This window comes from Ornithorhynchus anatinus, chromosome 8 (assembly GCF_004115215.2).
Source record: "Ornithorhynchus anatinus isolate Pmale09 chromosome 8, mOrnAna1.pri.v4, whole genome shotgun sequence".
NCBI classification, from domain to species: Eukaryota; Metazoa; Chordata; class Mammalia; order Monotremata; family Ornithorhynchidae; genus Ornithorhynchus; species Ornithorhynchus anatinus.
Window position 1 is genome coordinate 40,168,166 of NC_041735.1, and position 27,309 is coordinate 40,195,474.

The following is a 27,309-nucleotide window of genomic DNA, read 5'->3' on the forward strand; positions in this document are numbered from 1 at the left end:
ACTGCTACTCATCCTCCCGGATCAGGAGTCCGGGTCCCTGCCAAGACTTCTCCCGCCGACTGAGAATGATGTTTTCAGGACTGCTGCTTACCAGCTGCAGCATAATCGTTTCAGTTATAATTACAGTCGAGGACACCGGTAGGCCCTTAGGCTTTGGTCCACAGCTGGGTTTGAAGAACCAAAGAATTCAAACTAACTCTTCGTTCCCCAAACCAACAGCCCAGTGCCAGACCTTAAAAAGCCTTGTACACTTCCAGTGGTTCATCTGAGAAGCACAACACTCTATGTACTTTTTGCAGTTTGGGCTGCAGGGAGTACTGGTTAGACAGTTCCCAGTGGTCAGTCAACGTCCTTCTTGGAAAACATGAGTGAAGATAAAGAATTCCCTCTCCCGCAATTGACTACTCTAGGGATTTATCTTGCTCCATTTAGGGAAAACGTACCGAACCTTTCTGCTGCTGCTTCGGGAGGAGGCATAATGGACTGAAAATTATACAAGCGTGGCAAGGATATAGGGAGGAGAAAAAGGAGAAGCATTGCCGAGACGAAAAATTGGGAAAAAATAATAGCAGCAGAAGAATATGTGTCAGCCTCAGGCTGTAATGCCTTCTGTGTAGAGAACGGGACGTGGATGAAAAAGATAGATGTCAAACCATCAATAGTATTTACTGAGCACCTCTGTGCAGAGGTGTTTCTTAGAGTTCAAAGGAAGTAGTTATACATGATCCCCATCCTCAAGAAGCTTAGAATCTGATAAGAAACCTGATACTCCTTCCAAATGGAGAGGCCAGAACGAGCAGGTTCCATAATCCTTTATGTGTGGCTTTGGAAGCTCAAGATCTGACACGCAATATACATTTTTTCCCAATCAGTACCTTCTCTTCTGAGTTCATCTGATTTTTGTTCAAGTTTTTCAACAGCATCATCCAAGCCATCTGAAAACAGAAGTAGCACCTAGAAAAAGGTTGAAAAGGGGAGATGAAAACCACCCCCAAACCAATCCAACAATAACAACAACAAAACACACTGGAAAATAGAGATTACTATCATCAGAGACCCACGAACCAAATAAGACAAAATTACCTTTCCTCGACTGGCAGATTTATTCTGAAAGGAATCCCAAAGCAAATCTAAGAAAGCTTCGTTCAGGTGAGTTGGCTCCTTGATAACAACTTGCTTCAAGTCCGTCATAATGCTCTCACTGTAGATCTGCAACTTTGCGAGAGATCTCTTTTGGGGGTCCTTCACCTGAAATGCCACACTGACCTGGGTCCGGGACCCCACTCTGCAACTCACGCTGCTTAGTGAAGTGATCGTCCGCAATATGCTGGAAAGGGAAGATTCCAGCCAGGGCCGGCCTTGGAACAAAGACTGCCCTTCCTGCGGGGAGGAGATATCAAACCCTATAACGACATCCACGAAGCAACCTGAAGACAGAGGAAGAGGATCACCCATTAGTAAGCCAGAGAAAAAACAGTCAAAGAGGGAGACGCTCACACTGATTATCGCCCACAGAATTCAAATTAGTTCCTCTCGAACCACCTGCTCCTTCTTCAGTGGGAGTCAGAAGGACCCTCACTGCCCCACTTAAGGTGCTCAACAATACTATCTCTCAACTCCTCAGCTGCTTCTCTAAGCTGCTTCAGAAGCAGTGTGGCTCAGTGGAAAGAGCACGGGTTGGGGAGTCAGAGGTCGTGGGTTCCAATCCTGGCTACGCCACTTGTCAGCTGTGTGACTTGGGGCAAGTCACTTAACTTCTTAGTATCTCACTCACCTCATCTGTAACTGGCTCACCTGCCATTGTTCCCGACACACGCAGAGTTCCGGGTACGGAAGACACTTACCGCTTTCGCCGCCGGAAGTGCAGACATCCCGAACTACCCTCTTCTTGATCTTGTCCAGCTCACTGAAATTATCGACGGTTAATTTCTTCTTTGCACTCCCAGATATCTGAATGAGCTGTTGGTCATTCACTTGGCCAACTCCCAAAGAGTAGATATCGATACCTTTATTTCTCAAGTCTTCTGCAGCCTGAGCCACCTCATCTTGAGACTGCCCATCTGTGAGGACCAGCAACACCTGTTGTACGCCGGCGTTTATTCTACTGCCAAAATCGGGCCAGAAGTAGCTGCCTACATTTCGAAGGGCGGCGCCGATTAGGGTGTTCCCAAATATCTGCTGAATCCTCCCGATTTGATTTTTCACCTCTATTTTGTCCCGGAAGGGTATCAGTGAAAACTCCGGCCGGTACTCGTGGCTGAACTGGGCTAACCCCACGTGCACTTTTCCAGGTCTGATGTCAAAATCATTCACTATCGTCACCAAGAAATCCTTCATTTTCTTAAAGTCCTCTTCGAGTATGCTAGTGGACCCGTCGATGAGAAAAACAAGATCTGCCATTCCAAGTTCACAATCTGCACAGAGATATTTCAAAAAAAGGAAAACTCATTCAGGATGATCGTCTTCAGAGTGAAAATGCGGGCTTCTGAAGGTTGCATTAAAACCAGAAATGCCCCTGTGAGAAATGCCCCTATGAGAAACTATTTCTCCTCCTCTTTAACCAGATACAAAGCACTCTCTCGTGAAAGCAAGAGTCGAACTAAAGATACAATACCTGCAACATTCCCAAAACTCTACTGATCGTCCCCACCATCCATTGCCACAATCTTGAAAAAAAACCATTGAATCCCAAGGAATCTTGGAAAGTGAATAAACTAAAAATACTTGGCTTAGTTCTCACTTCCTTGAGGACTTTATCTCTGTCCAGAAGTGGGAATCCCTTGCCAATGTGATAAGCTGGTAGAGGAAATGGATCCTCTATGATCCAGATGGAATCATTAATGGGAAGAAGGCCATCTGGTCTAGTGCCTTGAACTAATTTGTCCAGGTCAGGTAAATGCCTTTTTTTTTTTTTTTAATTAAAGACCTTCAGAGTTTGACACTTCACAAATGCCTTAGGAGGCTTTTCCACTGTTTCACCCCCTTGTTTCTGATAAACCCTCAGTTTGGGATTTTCACGAAGTAATCGTGGGCTGCTTCAAGAAATATTTCTTTCTGCCTGTTGGAGAATTCCCACAATAGAGAGTGAAATACTGCCATGTTCGGAAAGTCGCGGGGCTTAGACTGAAATATCAGAGAAGTAAGCGTACCAAGGAGGTGAGACATCTTTTTCTGAGCGAAATGTTACACTAATGTCACAAATGGAAAGACAAAACTTAAAAGGAATAAAACCCAACATACTGGCCTGTGCTTGCTCTCCTAAATCAAAAGTAAGGGGGCAGAAGTTATAGAACACAGACTAAGGGAGACAGTTCCCTGAGAGACCATGGTATGCTCTGAGCTGCTCCTCTCCTTTCCCTAGGGGAAACCGTGGAAAGGGAAAACATCTGCCCCTTGAGGCTTGCTCTCCCCCTTCTTTCTGAAACCTCCATATTTTCTGGACTGAAAAATGAAGCAGTGAAACTGACCGCAAGTGGAATGGAGGAGGTGTACGTTGGTACTTGCATTTTTGCTCAACAAGGCAACGATAGAGGTTTGGGAAGACGGGAGAAAAAAAAGAAACCCAGAAATATCTTACCTACTTTTGAAGTATTACAGACACTGGCGGATACATTTTCAAATATGCCTTTCAGCCCCTCAAAATTCTCCACGAAGAAGTATCTGTCCGTGGAGCCGGCCATTGATAAAAGCTCTTCGTGGTTGGCTCCCTCGATTCCGACGGCCAGGACCAGGATGCCCTTGTCCCTGAGGGCTCTGGCCGTAGCATTGAGTAGATGGGCGTCATGAGATTCTCCATCGGTGATCACAATTAATACCTGAGGGACCCCTCTGTGCATTCGGCTGCCCAGGCTCTCGGAGAACAGGTGAGCCGAATGAGCCAGAGCTTTGGCGGTGTAAGTGCTGCCTCCTCGAGGGTGGTCGTTCTGGATAAATGAGATGATTTCTGATTTACTGCTGAATTCATTGAGGTTGAAGAGTACCTCTGGGAAATCAGAATACTTCAGGGCTCCGAACTGAACTTGATTCTTGCCCACGTCCGCCTTTTTCACCAAGTCTATCATGAAAGCCTTCATGATGTTGTACTCGTTAGAGTCTATGCTGCCAGAGCTGTCGATCACAAACACGATGTCCAAAACTTCAATCCGCTTGCACACTGAAGGGAGAATAGAAAGAAACGATGAGCTGTGATAATCACTGTATATCAAGTGACACTGAATTGGAGTCACTGACAGTTTTAAATAGGATTTCTCCCACCAGGAATAGATTCTCTTGGATAGCTTGGATAAGAATGAATATAACCACAGCACAGCATATTTCAAAGTCCATTAGAACTGCTTTCGAAACAGGGTACAGTTCAGTATAAGTCTTTGGAAAGAGGCCATGGAAACACTAAGAATAAGTGAAGCAGAGGAAAGAGCAGGGCCTTGGGAGTGAGAGGTCGTGGGTTCTAATCCCGGCTCCACCACTTGTCAGCTGTGTGACTTTCAGCAAGTCACTTTACTTCTCTGTGCTTCAGTTCCCTCATCTGAAAAGTGGGGATTAAAACTGTAAGCACCATGTGGGACAACCTAACTACATGGTATTTCTACCCCGGTGCTTAGAACAGTGCTTGGCACATAGTAAGTGCTTAAATGCCATCATTATTATTATTATTGTTAATAACGTGTGGCTCCTCCAGGTTGTGCTCTCAACATCCATAAACAGAGAGTTATGTTCAATAAATGGCAAGAAAACTCTGTGTACATTAAAAGCCTCGTCACTTAGATTCTCCATCAGGGGATTCATCTCCGTAATGCAATAAGCAGGTGGCCAAGCTGGGACTTATAAAGAACCAAATTAACAATTTTTACTGACTGTCTTGGATTCAGTAGTGACCCAGGTAAAATGGCCCCTTTCTGCCTAGAGGGGGAGATTGGTTTGAGGCAACGATGATAAAGGATTTGCTTACCTTCATAGGGGCTGCATATGCCAAATACAAGAACATCTTCAACAGGCTTCAGAATATCAAAGTTCTCAACATAAAACACCATGTCAGACCTGCCGCTGATCTCCTCCAACTGGGAATATTCGGAGCCGAACACCCCCACGGAATAGATGATGACGCCGTCCTGCCGGAGAGCTACGGCCGCTTCTTTGACCGCGTCCTGCGATTTCCCATCGGTGAGCAGGACAAGGAACTTTTTGACGTTGGGACGGGCACCCTTGGAGACGCTGAAATAGTCAGACACGAAGGTCAAGGCACCTCCTATCAGAGTGCCCCGTCCGATCAGCGACAGACCGTCGATTGCGTCGGAAATCTTTGTTTTGGTGTCATATTGATTGAGCTGGAATCCTTCCTTGTTGATGTCACTGAACTGCACCAGCCCAACCTGCACTTGGTTGGCACCAATCTTAGTCCTGTTGACCACGTTTTTCATGAATGTTTTCATTTTTTCAAAGTTGTCTCCTCCTATGCTCCCAGAACTATCCACCAGAAACATGATGTCGGCGCTCATCTCTTTGCAAGCTGCGTAAGATAAAAACCCAAGTATTCACTTAAGTCCAGTGAAAATGAATGAGCCGAAATAATAGTCAATCAGCATGAAGACATCCAAAGAAGAGTTCAAACCACAATCTCGACTAAGTTTCTGTGGTCTGAATTCAAGAAGAAAGTGAAAGCAAAACAATAATTTTAGCTGCTAGCTTTTTAAAATTGAGAAAGTTTTGAATTGTTTAGAGGCTCCCTTTTACTCAGTGTCTCAAAGAAGTTACATCAGGAAGCAGTGTGGCCTAGTGGATAGAGCTGGGCCTGGGAGTCAGAAAGACCTGGGTTTTAATCCGGGCTCTGCCAAACGTCTGTTGTGGGACCTCGGGCATGTTGGGTCCTCTAGACCGGGAGCTCATTGTGGGCAGGGATCATCTTTCTTCATTGCTGAATATAAGAGCTTAGTACAGTACTCTGCACAAAATAAGCACTCAATAAATACGACTGAATGAATGAAAAGGTCACTTTTCTGGGCCTCAGTTCCCTCACGCGTAAAATGGGAATAAGAGTGTGAGCCCCTTGTGGGTCAGGGACTGTGTTCAACCCGATTAAGTTGTATCCTCCCCAGTGCGTAGGACAGTGCCTGGCACATAGAAAGCACTTAACCAGTACCCTAATTATTATTATTACAATGCGAATATATTTGAGATGGATGAGACCAATCAGGTGTCTGGATTTCCACCAGCAGCGTTTCACAGTTTGAACATGGGAGTGGAGAAAGCGTAGACTGTAGAGGTGACTTGGGGTTACAGGCAGTTTCTACGACTCCAGGCATAGACAGACACCACCAACAGCAAATACAAAAGAGGCACGGTGGCAGAATCCACTTCCCAGAAAAGAGCATTTTTCAGAAAAACTGTTCCAGAAAAGGGACACTTAAGTCGGGCTGGGAAGGCACACGTTAGAACATCAAGAAAGAAAAGCAAGCTTAAAAACATTAGAAGAGAGTAAGGGAGAAAGTCGGGATGCTCTGATGATTGAGGGATAACTTATCTCACAGTGGTGATTTATAAAATATCAGTTTAAGAAAAACTATTTAAATCCTTTAAACCCTTAGAGAAGCAGCGTGGCTTAGTGGAAAGAGCCCGGGCTTGGGAGTCAGAGGTCGTGGGTTCTAATCCCGGATCTGCCACTTGTCTGCTGTGTGACCTTGGGCAAGTCACTTTACTTCTCTGTGCCTCAGTTACCTCATCTGTAAAAATGGGGATTAAAAAATGTGAGCCCCACGTGGGACAATCTGACTACCCTGTATCTACCCCAGCGCTTAGAACAGTGCTCTGCACATAGTAAGCGCATAACAAATACTATAATTATTAAATAGGTCTTCAAAAAATATATTCCAAATGTGCTACGGCAAATCAAGCCACAATCGGAAAAGGATTCTATCTTGTGTTTTTTCCTCTCCCTGGGGACACATCTTCAAGGGGCAAGAACTTCTACGTTATGAACCTAAGTGACTACTTAAATATAATAATTAATAACTGTGGTATTTGTTTAGTGCTTACTATGTGCCAAGCACTGTACTAAGCCTGGGGGTAGAACTAGAGAAGCAGCGTGGCTCAGTGGAAAGAGCCCAGGCTTGGGAGTCAGAGGTCGTGGGTTTGAATCCAGGCTCTGCCGCTTGTCAGCTGTGTGACTGTGGGCAAGTCACTTCGCTTCTCTGTGCCTCAGTTACCTCAGCTGTAAAATGGGGATTAAGACTGTGAGCCTCACATGGGACAAACTGATTACCCTGTATGTACCCCAGCGCTTAGAACAGTGCTCTGCACGTAGTAAGCGCTTAACAAATACCAACATTATTATTATTATTATTACAAGATAATCAAGTCCCACAGGGGGCTCACAGTCTAAGAAGGAGGGAGAAAACAGGTTTGTCCCCATTTTGCAGAGGAGGGAGCTGAGGCACCCAGAAGTTAAGTGACTTTCTCCAGGTCACACATAAGTGAGATATCTGGTAATAATAATAATAATAATAATGTTGGTATTTGTTAAGCGCTTACTATGTGCCGAGCACTGTTCTAAGCGCTGGGGTAGACACAGGGGAATCAGGTTGTCCCACGAGGGGCTCACAGTCTTAATCCCCATTTTACAGATGAGGTAACTGAGGCACTGAGAAGTTAAGTGACTTGCCCAAAGTCACACAGCTGACAAGTGGCAGAGCCGGGATTCGAACCCATGACCTCTGACTCCAAAGCCCGTGCTCTTTCCACTGAGCCACGCTGCTTCTCTACATAAGTGGTACATAAGTGGTGGATCAGGATTAGAACCCAGGTCCTCTGGCTCCTAGGCCTATGCCCTTTCCATTAGGCCACACTTCTCACATCTCAATGCAGACGCATACGGCTCCACTAATTTTTCAGACCTTCTTGCTAAAGTAACCTCAATTCACAGCCCTCCTCTACTGGGGGCATTCTGAAGAAATGAAGGAGATAAGAAGTCTGGCCAGGATCTAAGGGGAACTCTATATAAGCCTTGACAAACATGACAGAGAGAATTTCCAAACAGAGTAATGGCTTGCGGTTCACAGATAACATTTCATTCAGGAAGGTTTACTTGAAAGGAATGCAAGAGGAAATTCAAATTTAAACCATAAAAGTCGGAAATAAACCTTCAAACTCCTACTCCTTTAGCCTACTTTTCCCCAGACCTGATTAGCTGGTCAAGGTCAACTCACCACGTCGCAGGCCTGCTTCCGGGAACCGCAGCCCGAGACGACCTCCTCACAGAGTCCCAGCAGAAGAGAGGGCAGAAGGGGCCTTTAATGTTTGCAGAGCCCCTCCGCCCCAGAGGTAAACTCTTCCTAGAAATCCCCAGTGGCTGCTGGAAAACGTAAGCAACCAGCCCCTTTACTGACTGGGAAATGCCATTTCACCTTTCCTTCCCTATAACCTTCTTGCAAACCTCCAACGGGACCGCCGAATGACTGTTTTTTGTCTTTTTTATGAGCTCTCATCTAACGTGGTGTAGCCCAGGAAGCCGCCTATTAGCCGACTTAAAAAGGTAAAAGAAACATCTCTCTCACCTTCTTCGCTGCAGATGCTTCGAACGACTCGATTTTTGATATCTTTCAAAGAGTCGAAGTTGTGCACGTAGTAAACTCTTGAGTCCGATCCCGCGATCTCTTCCAGCTGTGTGTGATTTGCCTCTTTTACGCCGATGGCGTAAACATTGATGTTATCACCCCTCAGTCTTCCCGCAGGTTCTCTGACGCTGTCATGTGACAGTCCATCCGTCAGGACGACGAGGTGCTGCGGCACTTTACGGGCCCGCTGCTGCCTCGCCCTTTGAAACAACGGCAGCATTTTATCCAGAGCTGCCCCGGTATCGGTATTCCCACCTAGCTGCCTGATGTTCTCCACAGCCTTCACTAAATCGTTCTTGTTCGAGTACCTATCCATCTCGAACTCCCATTCCCATAAGTGGGAATACTGCACGGCTCCAAATCGAACTTTGTGCGGACCTATATTGAACATTCCTATCACTTCTGCCAAAAATCTTTTCATTTCCTGGAAGTCTGCTACTTGGATACTTCCCGAACCATCGATCAGCAAATAGATGTCAGCTGCTTCAGTGTCCGCGCAGCCTACGAGAAACAAAAATTAGCGCAAGGAGGCAAAAAATAAAACCAAAAGGGAACAGAAATGTCTCTCCAAATCAGCACTCTATTTTCTTTCTTTTTAATGAAATGATTTGCTTCTGAGAGTTCATCATCATTCATGTCTGCATCCTAGGCAAACTGGGATATTTTGCCGAAAGGTTCAGAAGGGATGCAGGCGCTTTGAAGACTGGAGGCAGACGGAATTGAGGTCTCTCTCAATACCTTCGTAATAGTTTCCTTTTCTTGAAAAAAATGCCTTGGGTGCCACGGAGATAATATTGGGCTATTAATCCGGAGATACGGGTTCTCCCCCTTGTGTCCATGGGATAGTTGCTTAGCCTCTCTCGGCCTCAATTCCCCCACAAACAAATTTTTATCCCCTCTACCTCTCTCTTCCCTAGACCACTGAGAACTGTGGGGATTGTGTGCTCTGAATCTGTCCATATAGAAAGTGATAAATATAGTGAGGGAATTGCCCTATTGGCTGAGCAAACTGCCATACCCGTTAAAAAAAAATCCTTAGCTGTCTGGGAACTACTCTGGCTAACTGGGATTCTCCGGGCTAGGATGCCACGGCCAGGAAGCGCCATTCCAAAGGCTGCCCTTAGCTGGTCTGATCCAGTGGAGCTCCCTAGGGCAGCCAAAGGGTGGGATGCACATGGTGTCTCTGGGCAATCTTATGCAGGCCACAGCTCCCGGTAGATATATCAACTGACACCATTTATTGAATGCCTACTGTGTGCAAAGCATCGTAATAAGTGCTTGGGAAAATTAGCTTAAACGTCAGAGAAATAATCCTTACCCTCAGAGAAGGAACTTACAACCCAATGGGAGACAAAATAATTTTCAGAGAGAAGGAACTGCTTAAACAGTAGAATCTCTAAATTGTTAAGCACAAAAGGGCTACCGGGGTATGTTATATAAACTTGTCGAGGCAGGGAACGTGTCTCCCGACTCTTTGGTATTGTAATAACAAGTATCATACTCTGTACACAGTAAGCCCTAAATGAATACCACCGATTGATTGATACCGGTGACTGTGTGCAAAACTACCGAAGGTATGACTTGAGACGAAAAACTAATGGACAAAAGCCTCCTGTAGGAGGAAGAATCAGAAAGGCTTTGAAGAAGACAAAGCACAACTTGTTTGGCACGCTGACAACACCCCCGCATTTCCAAAACTTTACACATCATTGAGTAAAGATAGAAAAGATCAGCAATTCTGTTTCTTGCCCCATATCTGTAATGCCTGAAGTCACAGGGAAAATATATCTGGCAGCTTTTCTTTCAGAGTAATCCAGAAAGAGGATTAGTATAGAAGCTTACCAGATTTGAGGCGTTCGGTCTGTTCTGAGGCGACGGATACCTTGTTCTGGATCTCGTTCCGGAGTTTCTTCTGAAAAATCCGATAGTAAGCTCCCATGTCTGAATAGCTCTTCACCATGGAAACGTATTGCTCCCGAGGGTAAGAAGCTATCTGGTCTAACTGGGTCTCGTTAGCACCTTCGATGCCCACGGCAAACACAGTCACACCTTCCCGGCGCAGGCTCAGAGCTGCCTCGCTCACGTTGTCTTCCGAAGATCTATGAGTGATCAGAACGGTGATCTGCAGAACCCCTTGAGACTTTCGACTGCCGGCTCCTCTGCTGAAGATTTCTTTCCTGGTCACATTGATGGCGGCTCCGGTGAGGGCTCTCCCCGCCTTGGGAGACAGGCCGTCGATCTGCTGCAGAATGTCAGACTTATTTGTGCCCGTGCCCAGGCGTGATACCAATTTTGTCTCATTGCTGTACATCACAAGACCAATCCTCATGCAGTTCTCCTTTACATCAAAGGAGTCTATGGTTTCTATCAGGAATCCTTTAAGGTGCTCGAAGTTTTCATCCGTGCCATTGACAGATTCATCCACCAGGAACACGATATCCACAACTGACGCGTCATGACAAGCTTCGATGGGAAAATTGGAAAGAAAAAGAAAGAGTACAATAGTCAAAGTCCCCTCCTTGCTTTCCACCAAATTGCAGATAATTTCTCATGATTTCACTGTCTATCAGTATTTCACATTTTCATTCATTCATTCAATAGTATTTATTGAGCGCTTACTATGTGCAGAGCACTGTACTAAGCGCTTGGAATGAACAAGTCGGCAACAGATAGAGACGGTCCCTGCCATTTGACGGGCTTACAGTCTAATCGGGGGAGACGGACAGACAAGAACGATGGCAATAAATAGAGTCGAGGGGAAGAACATCTCGTAAAAACAATGGCAACTAAATAGAATCAAGGCGATGTACATTTCATTAACAAAATAAATAGGGTAATGGAAATATATACAGTTGAGCGGACGAGTACAATGCTGAGGGGATGGGAAGGGAGAGGGGGAGGAGCAGAGGGAAAGGGGGAAAAGAGGGTTTAACTGCGGAGAGGTGAGGGGGGGTGGTAGAGGGAGTAGAGGGAGAAGAGGAACCCAGTCTGGGAAGGCCTCTCGGAGGAGGTGAGTTTTAAGTAGGGTTTTGAAGAGGGGAAGAGAATCAGTTTGGCGGAGGTGAGGAGGGAGGGCGTTCCGGGACCGCGGGAGGACGTGGCCCGGGGGTCGACGGCGGGATAGGCGAGACCGAGGGACGGTGAGGAAGTGGGCGGCGGAGGAGCGGAGCATGCGGGATGGGCGGTAGAAAGAGAGAAGGGAGGAGAGGTAGGAAGGGGCAAGTTGACGTAGAGCCTCGAAGCCTAGAGTGAGGAGTTTTTGTTTGGAGCGGAGGTCGATAGGCAACCACTGGAGTTGTTTAAGAAGGGGAGTGACATGCCCAGATCGTTTCTGCGGGAAGATGAGCCGGGCAGCGGAGTGAAGAATAGACCGGAGCGGGGCGAGAGAGGAGGAAGGGAGGTCAGAGAGAAGGCTGACACAGTAGTCTAGCCGGGATATAACGAGAGCCCTCGGCAGGTGCAACAGTTAGCAACACAGGTTCAGCTGAGTGGCCAATGGAACTTAAGAATGTGAGCAGTACGGAGAGTTTTCTCACTCCCAACATTTTTGCTCGTATTTCTTCTTTTCCAAAAATAAAGGACGGCATATCCCCAGGTGGAGATTAACAATATAGGATGGAAACTGCCTAACTCTATTCTTGAGAAAAACCTCAAAATTGGAGAATCATTTTTCAGCCCTCCCCCTGCACAGCCCATTTTTGGAGTTCAGAAATAAGCATACACTTATTTCAGCCTAAACTGCCAGATTTAGGATTATCAAAGTGACAATTACATTTTTTTAAAACATAGGCAAGCTACGAATCTAGCCCAGCATCTTCTTCTTTTTGAAAAAGATGGTAGGAATGATAATATTTTAAGTCCCCTGTCCTGCCTCACTCTTCACAAACACTTTATGGTTGTTCTGGACTTCAAATCGTACTCCTCACCTTGTATCTGAGGGTCTTTTTCTGCCTCAAATTTTACTACATCTTCAATGATCCGCGTCATGTTAGGAGAAAACATGCTGACTTCTCTGATCGTGCGAAGGAGGAAATCAAACTGAGGGGTGGCCATGGCTTTCAGGTCTCTGTCAGAAGCCGCCTGCATCCCCAAGGAGATGATTTTCACCCTGTCTCTCTGCAAGGCCTTGGCAGGCGCTTCCACGTCATCTTCGGACGGGCCCGAAGCCAGGACCACCAGCACCGGGGGAAACCGCTTGGGGTCCCTGCCATTGGTCAGCCCCGAGAAGTAGGTTTTATGAGCTTTCTGGAGGGCTAGGCCTAGCCGCGGGGATCCACCCCTGAAGGCAAAGTTTTTCTTCACGTGGTTCAGCATGGGGTTCTTGCTCTTGAAGGTGTTCAGCTGGAATTCACTGTGCAGATCATCGCTGTACTGGGCCAGAGCGATGCGATATTTGCTGGCCTCAATCGGAAGAGCATTGATCATCTTGTTTACGAACGTTTTCACAAAGGGAAAGGCCTTGTTTCCCAGATTATCAGAGCTATCGACCAAAAACACGACGTCGGCGAACTCAGGGGCTGCGGATTCAAGATTTTTTTTTTTTAAAAAAGAAAAAGACATATGTTATCTTTCTGAAGCAAAGTCTTAGATTTCACGGTCATATTTTAATATCATTAAGATTTGCAAAGGTACTTTATCTTCTATGGTTTAAATTACTTTCCCAACACTGCCAGTATAGAGTGGGAGCCTCTCGAGGGACAGGATTCGTGGCTAATTCCCACCTGTATGCTCTTTTCCAGTGCTCAGGAAGTGCTTAATAAATATTATTCTACTAAGTGAAGTCAAATAAGCTGGAAGGACACAGCATTTCTTTCTAATAACGAAACAAGTGCAGGTGTTTTCTCATCTGAGTAAAAGGCTTCCAATATTTTTCCCAAAGTTGCCTGAATTAAGTTGGACCAGGAATTCTGCATTTTAACAGGCTGAAACTACAGTTAGCAATTTTTTCCCGCTCACTTTTCCTTAGCCCTCCTCACTTGCTTCAGAAAAATAAAAAACGTTCTAAGCTCAACAAACTTTGGTTGGGTCACTCGGGCAAATATGATGATTAGGCTGTAATGTCAAGCTCCTTCATAAGCAACACAAAGCCACGACATCAGGAGAAACAGTGTGACCTTGTAGATAGAACACAGGCCTGGGAATCAGAAGGACCTGAGTTCTAATCCCAGCTCTGCCCTCTGCCTGCTGTGCGACCTTGGGCAAACCACTTAACTTCTCTAGTCCCAGAACTTCTCCGAGTTTTCATAAGGAGAACTCGTGACGGTGAGAAGACGAAAAACTACCTGAACCTCAAGTCAAAAAAATCAACCACTTTATACACAAAGGAAACCTCGTGACAGTGAGAAGATGAAAAACTACCAGAACTTCAAGTCAAAAGATCAACTGTTTTATACACAAAGATTAAAGAAAAAAATGAGTCTCCAGTACCAGCATCCTGATTCACTGAAGTACGGGAATACATTATGATGAAAAACAAAATCAGAAGCATCTTCATTTCTGGGGCAGAAATCCTCAAAATTTAATTTCTAAAGAAAAAGAAAGCAGAGGCATTCATCATTATCAGTGAGTGTAAAGAGGACCCTGCTCTGTTAGACCTCGGGAGTCATAATTGCCACCATTTCCACCCAGAAGCAGAAATATAACAGCCTCTCAGGGCTGACATTTCTAGGCCACCGGAGAGAAATCTCATTGCCTGCTGAAGCCCAAATAGCAATCCGATCGTCTTCACGGCTGTCCACGTTCGCCTCTGGCAGCATAAGCACAAAAGTGACTTTCCCTCCTTGGAGACTCCCTGATTATTGGGCTGACTTACATTTTCCAGTTTAGTCTGGCCCATCCTCTGTTTTTGAGACAGTCCTAGAAAAATTGTGGAAGGCTACTCAGATGACCCAGAATTGGGTTGGTCCTGCCAAACTGGTCATACTGTATTTCTTCATTCGTTACCAGATACAAATAATACCCTCTCCCTGGGGGCCGGGGAATAATCATATATCCCTGACCTTTCACTTTTTATTCATTTTAATTTGTTAGATTAGTCTAACAATGCAAGCATTAGAATGATGCATTATAACTATCTATGGTTGAGATTAAAATCTTCAGGTTGTAGGAGATTAAAATCTTCCTGTTGTAGGACAGAAATTCAGAAGACCCTGAATCTATATAGTTGTTTCAGCTCCTCTATGTACTTACAGATTTCTTTATCTTTTCAGCATATGCTCTTGGATTAAGTTTGTTTAGGGGAACAAGAATTTCCAAAACTTTCTCTGTTTTTTCAAGTGCACAGTCACAAGATTGATGAGCTGTGGCCGGATCTGTTGGTCTCTTATCAAGATTCTGTCAATACAATTTATAAAACTTCCTTCCTATCGTATTCTTGGATTAACTCGTACAAGTGGTGTTAACCCAGTCATTAAATTGCTGTTACAAGCTGACTGCTAATGCAATCTTGACAAATTTCAGCTTCCTCGCTAACCTCGCTCCTCTAATACTAACCTATTTACTGTGCCTTCATCTCTTCTCTTTGGCCATCAACCCCTTGCTCAAGTCCTCGCTCTTGCCCGGAACTCTGGTCCTTTCATATTTGGCAGGCCACAATTCTCACCATCTTCATATCCCTGCTAAAATCGTATTTCCTCCAGGAGGCCTTCCTGACTAACCTCGTTTTTACCCCAATGTACGTCCCTTCTGCATCACCCATGCGCTTAAGTCTGTACCAAACAAGCGCTTTGATATTCAATCTACTCAAGTGCTTAGTACAGTGTTCTGCACATAGTAAGCACTCAATAATACGATTGAATACTATTGAATGAATGAAAACAGCACTTATGTGCCCATCCTCACTTCCCCTACACATAATTTATTTTAATGACCACCTCCCCTCCTAGATTGTAAGAACCTTGAGGGCAAGGGTTTGTGTCCACTTATTCTATTGTTGCCTCCCAAGTGCTTAGTATATTACTCTGCACACAGCAAACATGAAAATTCCACTGATTGGTAGAATTCACAATACCTGACGCTCTAGTCAATTATATTGTTAAGTACAATACAGTGCCCTCACCGATCCTCAATGGCAAGTTCTTCCTCAGCAAGTACTTTCTATAATTTTCAATTCCCACCACCTTGGTGGATTTTACAGTTCAATCAGGATAAAATAAGTACACACACACACACACCACAGTGAGGAGGGAGAATTAGAGACACAAGTGAATAAATGATTAGGAAAACAAACAGGCAGATATATTATTCATTTATTCATTCATTCAATAGTATTTGAGCACTTACTATGTGCAGAGCACTGTACTAAGCGCTTGGAATGTACAATTCGGCAACAGAGAGAGACAATCCCTGCCCAATAAGGGGTAAGGATTCCAGAAGTAGCATGGCCTAGTGGATAGAGCATAGGCCTGGGAGGCAAAAGGACCTGGGTTCTAATCCCGCTTCCACCACTTGTCTTCTGTATGACCTCGGGCAAGTCACTTAACTTCTCTGTGCCTCATCTGTAAAATGGGGATTAAGATTGTGAGCCCCATGTGAGACGTGGACTGTGTTCAACCTAATCAGCTTCTATCTACCCCACCTCTTAGTACACTGCCTGGCACATAGTAAGCGCTTAAACCATTTAAATTAGATTATTGAGGTGGCTGAGGGGTGGCATAACCAGCAAGTTTGGGGAGCCACCAATAAGAATGGGATCTGCCATATCTTTGCAAGGGCCGTGTAGCCAACGAGCCAGGACGTTGCTCTGGATGTAACCACGGGGACACGGCATTGGGGGCAATCACGGCTGTATCACCAGAAATTCTACCATTCTTGACATGTCCTCCAAATGCCACAGAGGGGACAACAAGGGGTGGAGTGGGGGGAGTGAAAAGGGGAACAGCTCAGTTTATTACCATTCTGGGAAATGGCCTCCATTTGAAGACAGTGTTTATCTGCTTCAAGCAGAAAAATCTGGAAAAAGTAGAGGGAAGTTGGTTTCCTTTTCACAACCTCCAAGGTTTCCTATTCATGTGGGAACATCATTGTCTTCCTGCAGAAACCACCCCATCCCAAACTTGGGGGAGGTTGGAAAAAAAATACTTCTCAAAACCCCAGTCCTATGGAAGCGCAGCACCTGTGTCAGTTAGTAGCCCACAGTCTAAACAGCCTGCATCTGGAAGAACACGCAGAGTGAAATTATTCTAGGAATTGAGGTTCTCAAGGGCCACTGACCTTCTTGCTCAAGTGCTTTCTGCAGGCTTCAAATCATATGGACCATCTGGAGCCACGAAAAAGGCAAAACAGTTTTTTCCTCAGGTCCTAGAAAAATAAAAGAAACCTCAGGTGACTCATCCACAAATAGCACTATCGTGGACCCCTACCTTTAGCATCATCACCACCACCTTCATCTCTGCCATCTGCTTTTTTTAGAGTTCTTATCACAAAGATCACTGGTAGATGACAGAGTCCAGCTTATATTGCTTGGGTCTGTGGGACAACTGAGGACTTGGGCACACATTTCCACATCAAAGTATTAGGAATAGTAACAGCAGTAACAGTTTTTCTTGAACACCCATTGAGCACAATGCACTATATTAAGCATTTGGGAAATACAAAACAAGGAAGACACATATTCCCAATCACAAGGATCGTACTTTCGGATGACAGGACTGCCGGGGTGTAACAAATCTTTTTGCCGGTATTGGAAGTGGAAAACATTTTTCTTTATTCTGGGATTTCAGGAGACTCTAAAAGTGCAATCGTCCCACAGGGCATTTTGAGTTTTCTGATTTCAAGCAGATGTAGTCTCCTGCATCTGCCTCCCCGCTGACCTCCCTCTTCCCACTCCAGTTCATACTTCACTCCGCTGCCCAGATCATTTTTCTTATCATTCTGCGCACATCTTCCCACTCCTCAAAATACTCCGACAGCTACCCGTTCTTCTCCACATCCAGCAGGAACTCCTAACCGTCAACTTGCAGGCATTCAATCCTGCACTCTCACTCTCCCATAGCACTTACATAGATATCTTCATACCCTGCCACTTAAAGTACTCTCTCTCGTATCTATCCCTTTCTCTCTATCTGTAAATTATTTTAGTGGCATCTTCCTTACTAGAGTGTATGCTCCTTGAGGGCAGCAAGCATGACTACTGATCTTGTCGTACTTTCCCCAGCCCTGTAGGCAGAGCTCTGCACACAGCAAGCCCTCAAAATACACTAGTGATTGACTGAATCTTCAGGTCCAGAATGAAATGGCTCCTGAATATGGGCTTGGTTGTTCCTACCTCTCTGAGGTGTCTGATGTTTGAAACTGTCAGCCATTTACTGAGTGGGCAACAAGTTTTTGGGAAAGTACGAGAGTAGCGAGAGAGAATGCCTCTGCTCTTGAGGAACTGTTTATTGCTGTACTTTACTCTTAAAAGTGCTAAGTACAGTGCTCTGCACACAGTAAGCACTCAGTAATATGACTGACTGACTCCACTGAGACCCATTTTCCTCACGTGCAGAAACTTTAACACTGTTAAGAACTGCTTTGATGGTCATTAAAAGCCCCCCTCGGCCACCTGCGCCCCTTCTTTCATGGCTTATCTGGTCAACAGTGCAGGAACAGAAAGCACCAGAGGGGAATGTGTGAGGAAGGGAGGTGCCATCTGGCTAGAAAACTACAGCCCTCATCCTCACTCAGCTTATGATTTTCAAAATCTGAACTTTCCTGCATCAGAAGCCAACGAGGGGTCTTGCATTTTTAATGATGCATTTTGATTGGCCATGGATAAAAAATCTGTACAAAGGAACTGCTAAGTACTCTGTTTCCTTTGGAACAGGAATTGTTTTTACTTTCCTTAATTTTTACTCCCCTACAATTTTTCTATGAGTAAGTATTTCCTTTCCTGGTATAATGAACAAAATCCTTGACCTTGTTTCTGTAGTTTCTGCCCTCTTCTTCTTCTCGCATTCCTCCAATATCTGCAAAACATTATGCTTAAGGATTATTTTCTGTTTATCAGTCCAATTAATTCTCCCCTTTCCCAAAGCTCATGTGCCCTTCAGTTTTCCGTATGAAGTATAAACTATGCTGACTTTGTACTACTGCTGAAGGTGCACTAAACACTCAACAAATATCAAAACTCAGTGGAGTCAGTCGGTCGTATTACTGAGCGCTTACTGTGTGCAGAGCACTGTTCTAAGCACTTGGGAGAGTAATGTACAACAATAAACGGACAGCTTCTCGAGTGCAGAGGAACTACTTGCTACTAGGTCCACAAGTGCACCTAATTAGCCTTTGGGGGAGGAAGGTGCCAGTAATAATACTCATCAATAATATTTAAGCCCCTACTATGTTCCAAGCACTCTATTAAGCTTGGGGATAATACCAGATAATTAGGTTAGGCAGTTTCTACCCCACCTAGTGTTCGCAATCTAAGTAGGAAGGTGTAAGCTCATTGTGGGCAGGGAATACGTCTACTAACTGCCGTATAAGCACTCAGGTACCACCGACTGATGGATCGAGGACAAGTATTTAATCCCCATTTTACAAACGAGGAAGCTGAAGCCCGGTCAGACAACAGGCAAGTGGCAGGGTCAGGATTAGAACCCAGGTCCTCCGACTCCCAGAGGCCCACGCTGTCTCCCCTAGATCCTCCTGCCTTTGCCTTCTCTGCCCCTCAACATGGGTACCCACCTGCCAACCACGGCCAAAACCACCGCTCAGCCTCCCAGATGTGAGAGATACAGATGGCAACCAAAGATCTGGGTTCTGCAGAAGTGCTACCTTCAGCCACGGGGACAGCGGGAGAGTCTCTGTTCCTCAACAGGGTGGCCTTCCTCATGCCTTCTTTAGTCCTTTGCATCCATTCCCCTCATCTCCCTCACCCCTGTATTCATTCATTCAATCGTATTTATTGAGCGCTTACTGTGTGCAGAGCACTGTGCTAAGCGCTTGGAAAGTACCCTGTATGAAACTTGAGTGTTTACTAGCCCACTGTAAATCCTTAGCTAGTCTCTTACTTGTGAGCATACTCTACTCCTCTGCCGTTACCTATACACACACCTCTTCACTTTTCCAACCAACTAGACCAGATTAAAATTCTGGGAGAAGCAGTGTTGCCTAGTGGGTAGAGCACAGGCCTGGGAGTCGCAAGGACCTGGATTCTAATCCTGACCCCGCCACTTGCCGGTCGTGTGACCGTACCTCATTTTCCTCATTCGTAAAACGGGGATTAAATACCTGAGCTCAAATCACTCACTCAATGGGCACTTGTCTGCTGTGAGACCTTGGGCAAGTCGCTAAACTTCTCTGCACCTCAGTTCCCTCATCTGTCAAATGGGGATTCGGACTGTGAGCCCCACGTGAGGTATGGTCTGCATCCAGCCTGCTCAGCTTGCATCTACCCCAGTGTTTAGTTCGGCGTCCGGCACGTAGTAAGTGCTTAACAAATACCATAAAATATTCTGAACTCTTGGATCACTTCGGGAAGAACTGCCAAAAAATCCTTTTCCCCCTCTCTCACTGGTCAAAGCACATGCCTCCCCGCATTCAGGATTCTACTGAAATCTCAGTCTATCATAATAATTCCTCTAATCAGGGGGAATCTTATCTGCCCAAATTTCACTCTGCTAAGTCAGGTCCATGACAGAGAACTTCTAACTATGAACATTAACTACATCTTCCAAAAGAACTTCCCAGATTAATCCCACCTGAATAAGCATTCCAATCACTTCAGCTCTTCTCTTCCCCACAGGATTTCCTCTAAAAAATGATGGACACGTGCATCTTTTGCTTGCAATTACATGCCTTGGCTTGGTCACTTGAGATTTTTTTTGGGTGTGCTTTCATGCTGTATTACCCCCATGTGTTTCCAGCTGTGGGGAGAAGTCACTCTTTTCAACCTCCCAACTTTTTGGGCTGGACTCCCGGCCTCAATCATTCATCCCAACTCTCTGGCAAACCTTAGAGCCTCCAAGCAGTGCTAAAGAGATCCAAAATCAAGTCTTAGCTCTTCAGAACAGGTCTTCGGTTCCTAAGCTGTCCCCCTCTCTAAAAGCCTCAACTCCTTTATACTCCCTCAGAGGCTGGGACTGTGTGGTTACATATAAAGTCTGTAGTCTGCTATGCTCCATTCACACTGAATTGCACAAGAAGAGGTTGGAAATAAATCTCTTCCTTGATGTTAACAGCAGTATCATTTTTTGTTTGGATCACTTTAAGGCACAACTGCCCAGGAAACCAAATGCTTCTAATATAAAATACAGATGTAAAACTAATCTCCTCCTACATCCCTTGGCTTCCCGCCTGGAGTATTCAGAATCGATTCCTTAAGGCTGTCAAGCATCAGCTGTACTTGAGAGACCTCTAAAATACACACATTATTATTGTTACTACTATTAAGTATTATCAGATCTGTTACGAGTTTACTCTGAATCAAAACTGAGGTAGATACAATTTAATCAAGTTGGACACAGTCCTTCTGCCACATGGGACTTAGAAACTAATTAGGAGGGAGAACAGGTATTTAAGCCCCACTTTACAGTTGAGGAAAAATATAATTTCAGACATCCATCTCTCTCTCTCTTTCTCTCGATGGGGAGGATAAAGTTTGGGTGGGGAAATGAGAAGTTTCATTTTGGACATGTTAGTTTGAGAGGTTGGTGGAACAGCTAAGTAGAGATATCCTGTGAAGGCGGGGGAAATATGAGACCTCAAAGAAGAGAGGTCAGGACTGAAAGGATAGATCTGGGAATTATCCACTTAGAGATGATGGGTAGTTGAAACCATGGGAGTGAATGAATCCTCCAAAGGAGTGGATGTGGATGGAAAGTAGAAGGGAAACCAGAACTGAGCCTCAAGGACTCCCACAGTTAGAAATGGGGGGCAGAGGAGGAGTCTGCAAAAGAGACTGAGGAGCAGCCAGAGAGATAGCTGGAGAACCAGGAGAGGACAGCGTGAGTGGAGCCGAGGTTAGAATCATGAAGAATCAAACATAATATGTATAGCGACAGAGTAAATCCCATCGTATTTGGCAAGGAAGAGGTTACAGGTGACTTTGGAGAGTTGGGTCTGAGTGGGGGTGGTGGGAAATCAACTTTTAGTAGCACAAGAAGGGAGTTGGAGGAGAGGACAGGGAGGATGTTGCGAATCGTCAGAGATGAGGAGGGGAGAGTTTAGGAGGGAAGATGAAAATTTCAGTTTTGGACATAATTAAATTTGAGGTGCCCTGGGACCAGGCAAGTAGAGATGTCCCGGAGGCAGGCAGAGAAGTAAAGTGGGGAAGATATTGTGGCTAGCAGGGAGACCTAGAAATCATCCACCTAAACAGGGATGGAAGCAGGGAAACTGGATGATAGTGGTATGTTGCTGTTGATTCTTGACAGTTTACAGGGTTTGCTCAGCACAAATCGGTTTTTACACCAAAAATCAATTCATAGCCCTTAGCTGATTTTGAGAAGCAGTTCGTAATAATCATTTGTATATTTCTGCGTGTTGCATGTGGGCTTCCAAAGTACAGTCACCAGAGTAAAAGTGCTCCTGCATGAGTGATGCAAGGACCCCCGATGAAGCTTTCGGACTGAGTTGGGTTTTCTAGAGGACCAGAATTGGAAAGGAGATAGAAGACCGAACCAGGAAGACCGAACCAGGAAGGCTCAGAGATGAGAGTAAGGTCGTCTCCAACCTTTATGGCTATGCAACACAGACGGCACAAGTAACACAATTTACACAAGTAAATCTGCAATTTATTTTCATGTCTGTCTCCCTCTAGAGCTGCCTACAAACAACACTTAACATGAAGTGGCCAGAAAGGATCAATATGGTCCTAAAATGCAGTCAAATCATCAGTTTTGAAGCACTGCTAACCTCTTTCTGTGGAGGGGCACGTGAAAAGAAGTGGGGACATCACCACACTTCTCCCCATCTCACCAGCCACTAACTAGAGAAGCAGCGTGGCTCAGTGGAAAGAGCATGGGCTTTGGAGTCAGGGCTCATGAGTTCGAATCCCAGCTCTGCCACTTGTCGGCTGTGTGACTGTGGGCAAGTCACTTCACTTCTCTGGGCCTCAGTTCCCTCATCTGTAAAATGGGGATGAAGACTGTGAGCCCCACGTGGGACAACCTGATTCCCCTATGTCTACCCCAGCGCTTAGAACAGTGCTCGGCACATAGTAAGCGCTTAACAAATACCAACATTATTATTATTATTATTATTACCTTGGCAGAGTCCTTGACTCATTTCTCTTGCCGAACCTCCATATTCAGACTTTCACCAAATCCGGTCAGTTCTACCTTCGCAACCTCTCTAGAATCCGCCTTTTCCTCTGCACCCACACTGCTACAGAGAAGCAGCATGGCTCAGTGGAAAGAGCCGGGGCTTGGGAGTCAGAGGTCATGGGTTCGAATCCCAGCTCTGCCACTTATCAGCGGGGTGACTGTGGGCAAGTCGCTTCACTTCTCTGGGCCTGTTACCTCATCTGGAAAATGGGGATTAACTGTGAGCCTCACGTGGGACAACCTGATTACCCTGTATCTACCCCAGCGCTTAGAACAGTGTTCTGCACATAGTAAGCGCTTTACAAATACAAACATTATTACATATCTGCAATTTATTTTCATGTCTGTCTCCCTCTCTAAACTCTAAACTTCTTGAGGGTAAGGAAGAGGTCTACCAACTCTCTTTTATTATACTCTCCCAAGCGTTTACAGGAAACACTCAATGCCCACCACTGATTGTTTGATTTTCTCATTTCTTCTCCCACCCAGCACACCACGAAATACCCAGTACCCTTTAGAGAAATTAAATTTACTCATTCAGTAGAATTTGTTCCTTTAAGCTGTACTTAGGGGAACAATGAGAAGATCATTTCCCCACCTTCTTCAGGAAACATATATTGCAACACTACTCCCCGCTATCATTCGGCTTTCACATTAAATCCACTACTAAATTATTCCATTTGTTTCCTCCCCGATATTTCTTGGATCTGCTCCTTCCTTCCCACCCCCAAATATGACCACTCCGGTCCACATTCTTGTCATACATAGGCTACTGTATCACCTTTCTCATTGGTCTCTCTGGGCCTTACAGCCTCTGAAGTCTATCTATCCAATCCTCTGCTGCCCAAATCATTTTCTAGTCACTGAGAACACCATCTCTCCACTCCTCTAAACCTCCAATATGGCTCTTTCCATCAGGCAACAATTGCTCACAGTTGGCTTCAGGACTTTCCACCAGCTGCCTCGTCTTAGAAATCAGCACTCTGCACCCTTAACTCTCCAGCTCTCACTCTTCAGGCCTCCCAAATGCAGCTTCTTACTGTGTTTTGCCCTTAACTCTCCCACCTCACTTACGAGGCCCAGTGTGGCTTAGTGGATAGAGTATGGGCCTGGGAGTCAGAAGGACCTGGGTTCTAATCCTGCTGTCACTTGGCTGCTGTGTGATTCTGGGCAAGTCACTAAACTTTTTTGTGCCTCGGTTACCTCGACTGTAAAATGGGGATTAAGACTGTAAACCCTGTGTGGGACAGGGACTATGTCCAGCCTATCTTGTATCTCTCCCAGGGTTTAGTACAGTGCCTGGCACGTAGTAAGCACTTAAATATCACTTTAAAAATAAATTGTTAAAATAAATTTATTTAACATTCTGTATTGATTTGGGTGGTCATTCCAGAGCCTTGAAGATAGACAACCAGGCAAATAGTTCTGGTCATCACCCTATGGGATAATTTATATACAAAAATTAGAATAAGACAGAAAGGGATATTTATTCACTAGATTTCTAAGTTTCTAAGAACACAAGGAGAAATAAAAATAATGGTTCACTGAAATATAAAACGAGCCAAACAAAATAACTGAATGGTAAAAAGAAAGATCAATTTAAACAGACCTCATGGAAACTTGTCCAGGAGGCTCTTACTGATGAGTGCTTAAATGATTAGTACAGTTCATTTTAATTTAATCTTACTATGTTTATGGGCTTAAATATTTGTTTTCAATCCTGCAGGAAGATTGGAAACTTCAGAAAGCCTCAACAGAGGAAGGATCCAATTTTATCAGCAGCTCATCTGTCGTAATATATACTGAGGATTTAATTGCAAAAGCAGTCATCCATGAGTGATTATTGTTGAGAGAGGTACGTCTCATGCAACTTTTCCCTTCCAACAGACTATCGGGGGAAACTCATAATTGCCTTGTATATTTTCTTCTCTTTTAATCAGTGGCTGCTTCCACTGTTCTTCTTTGATACCCTGGGGAAGAAAGTTTCCGAAAGGTCAGGGTCTACGGAAATTAGAGACACCAGCTGCTCGTGTCTGAAGCTCTGCAGTGAAATTCAAAAAGCCCATATGTAATCCAGGGACTGTTACATAAAATTGTGAGGTGGTTTAGCCCTAGAGAAGAGGTCATTATTCGAGAGAGACCAAAGAAAGGAATATCAAGAACCGTAAGTAACCGCCTCAGCGCGCTGGCAAAGCAGAAGAATGGTCCGAGCGGAACGGCCGTGAAACCTCTGGGACCCGTTTGCCTGCCCATTTGGATTTCCCTGGGCCACCTGCTGAAGTCACTGATGCTCGGGGAGAAGGCACGATGCCCCCTTTAGCTCAATGTCTAATACCTCCGGGCGGCATCCTGAATCCCGGGCTGGGTTCGAGGACCCCTGGACACACCAAACGTGTAGACTGGGGCAGCCAAACCATGGTTCATGAGTCACATGTTTTTCTTCTCCAGTTGTCATGCAGCACACATGTACACACACGCACGCTGAGGCAGGAACACTTTCAGTCCCTACTCCTGCCTCCTGCTCCAGCTGTCTCTCACTCACCAATTGCTCCCCGCCCTGGGCACAGCTGCTCTCTGGCCCAACCACTCATTCATTCATTCAATAGTATTTATTGAGCACTTACTATGTGCAGAGCACTGTACTGAGCGCTTGGAATGTACGATTCGGCAACAGATAGAGACAATCCCTGCCCAATGACGGGCTCACAGTCTAATCCGGGGAGACAAATGGACAAAAACAAGACAACATAATCATGATAAATAGAATCAAGGGGCTGTACACCTCATTAACAAAATAAGTAGGGTAATAAAAATATATACAAATGAGCACAGGGCTGAGGGGAGGGGAAGGAAGAGGGGGAGGAGCAGAGGAAAAGGGGACTTAGCTGAGGGGAGGTGAAGGGGGAAAGGGGAAGGGAGCAGAGGGCGGAGGGGGAGCAGAGAGAGAGCAGAGGGAAAAGGGGAAGCTCAGTTTGGGAAGGCCTCTCGGAGGAGGTGGGCTCTCAGTAGGGCTTTGAAGAGGGGAAGAGAGTTAGTTTGGCGGAGGTGAGGAGGGAGGGCGTTCCAGGACAGCGGGAGGATGCGGGCCAGGGGTCGACGGCAGGATAGGTGTGAACGGGGGACGGTGAGGAGGTGAGCGGCAGAGGAGTGGAGCGTGCAGGAGGTCAGTAGAAAGAGAGAAGCAAGGTGAGGTAGGAAGGGGCAAGGTGATGGAGAGTCTTGAAGCCCAGAGTGAGGAGTTTTTGTTTCGTGCGGAGGTTGATTGGCAACCACTGGAGGTTTTTAAGGAAGGGAGTGACATGCCCAAAGCGTTTCTGCAGGAAGATGATCCGGGCAGTGGAATGAAGAATTAGACTGGAGCGGGGAGAGACAGAAGGAAGGGAGCCCAGGCCGTTTTCTGCGGTTCTCTTCTATATTATGGTTTAGGTTGCCACTCTTCAGTTGGTGAGGCTTGGCCAGCCCTGGCTTAGAAGGAACTTGGGGCACCCTCGGGAACTCACAGGTGCCCCACGGGAAGAGGAGAAAAGGGCCCACTTTAAGACAGGCCTCTCCCAATCCAGGAAACCCTGGTTTGGAAGACCCCTGATCTATCAGGTTCCGGATAAGAAAAACCGGGTTGAGTCCATCTTCATCCAGTCCCTCTGAGGGCTCTCCATCCACTAGGAGTCAGTCTTAGACATACTCTTAGCCAATTCTACGGCTCTCATGCTAACCAATATTTCAGTTTGTTCCAAGATCATGTAAACTTCCAGGCCTCTGTAGTAGCAAACAAACAAATCAGAGAGCCAGACACGTTCACTGAGACTGTCAGGAATACTGAGGTCAGGGAGAGGGCCCCTGAACTCCTAGTGTGCCACGAAGCTGCAAGTAAACCAAAAACTCCTCCATGGGAATTTACAAACACCCTAAAACACAAACACATCTTTCAGCTAAGTACCACCCGCCCCTCCGATCCTGTCTGGGTCAAAGCCATAGACAGCAGGGACCCTGGAAAAAGTGATGGAGGCTGATGAGGAATGTTTAGCCTACTGCTACAGTTCTAGCACTAGGGCTGCGTGCTCACGATCGGACGGCTATTGTCCCCGCACTATTCTCCCCATCTCTTCTCCAGGAACCCCTGCTACCGACAGAAGTAACCAAACCACGGGAGAATCCAGTGGGCTTTCCGGACCGACACTGAAGATCCCCAGCGTCTTTTATTCGGCTCCTCTAACAGCAACTGATTCCCTGAGACTCAATCTCATCTCTCCCATCCCCACCCCCTTGGCCAAATCCTCCCTCTGGCCTGGAATTCCCTCCCCCTTCAAATCCAACAAATAAAGCCCCCTCCCCCTTCAAAACCCTCCTAAAACTCACAACTCTTCCAAAAGGTTTTTCCTGACTCATTTCCCCCATCCACCCTATCCCTAGGCACTCAGCAGACTGCCCTTAAGCAATAGGACACCGTAGACCCGCAGCAC

General features: G+C 45.7%; 1 protein-coding gene across 2 annotated transcripts in view; it reads right to left on the bottom strand.

The window, feature by feature from the left end:
- The window catches only part of COL6A6 (collagen type VI alpha 6 chain), an 86,460-nt gene that overhangs the window by 47,146 nt on the left and 12,005 nt on the right, over nt 1-27,309 (bottom strand). The window contains exons 1-12 of one of the 2 annotated variants that reach the window (XM_007666173.3): nt 23,631-23,734; nt 18,504-18,553; nt 16,818-16,904; nt 14,034-14,131; nt 12,533-13,123; nt 10,449-11,069; nt 8,547-9,107; nt 4,949-5,506; nt 3,578-4,153; nt 1,845-2,414; nt 1,084-1,427; nt 876-954 (exon numbers count right to left, since the gene is read on the bottom strand). In XM_007666173.3, the coding sequence (XP_007664363.2) occupies nt 876-954; nt 1,084-1,427; nt 1,845-2,414; nt 3,578-4,153; nt 4,949-5,506; nt 8,547-9,107; nt 10,449-11,069; nt 12,533-13,123; nt 14,034-14,100 (3,967 nt within the window). In that variant the 5' untranslated portion in view covers nt 14,101-14,131; nt 16,818-16,904; nt 18,504-18,553; nt 23,631-23,734. Of the gene's footprint in view, nt 1-875; nt 955-1,083; nt 1,428-1,844; nt 2,415-3,577; nt 4,154-4,948; nt 5,507-8,546; nt 9,108-10,448; nt 11,070-12,532; nt 13,124-14,033; nt 14,132-16,817; nt 16,905-18,503; nt 18,554-23,630; nt 23,735-27,309 lie in introns of those variants that run through there. The other variant, XM_007666174.2, reaches the window with a different exon arrangement.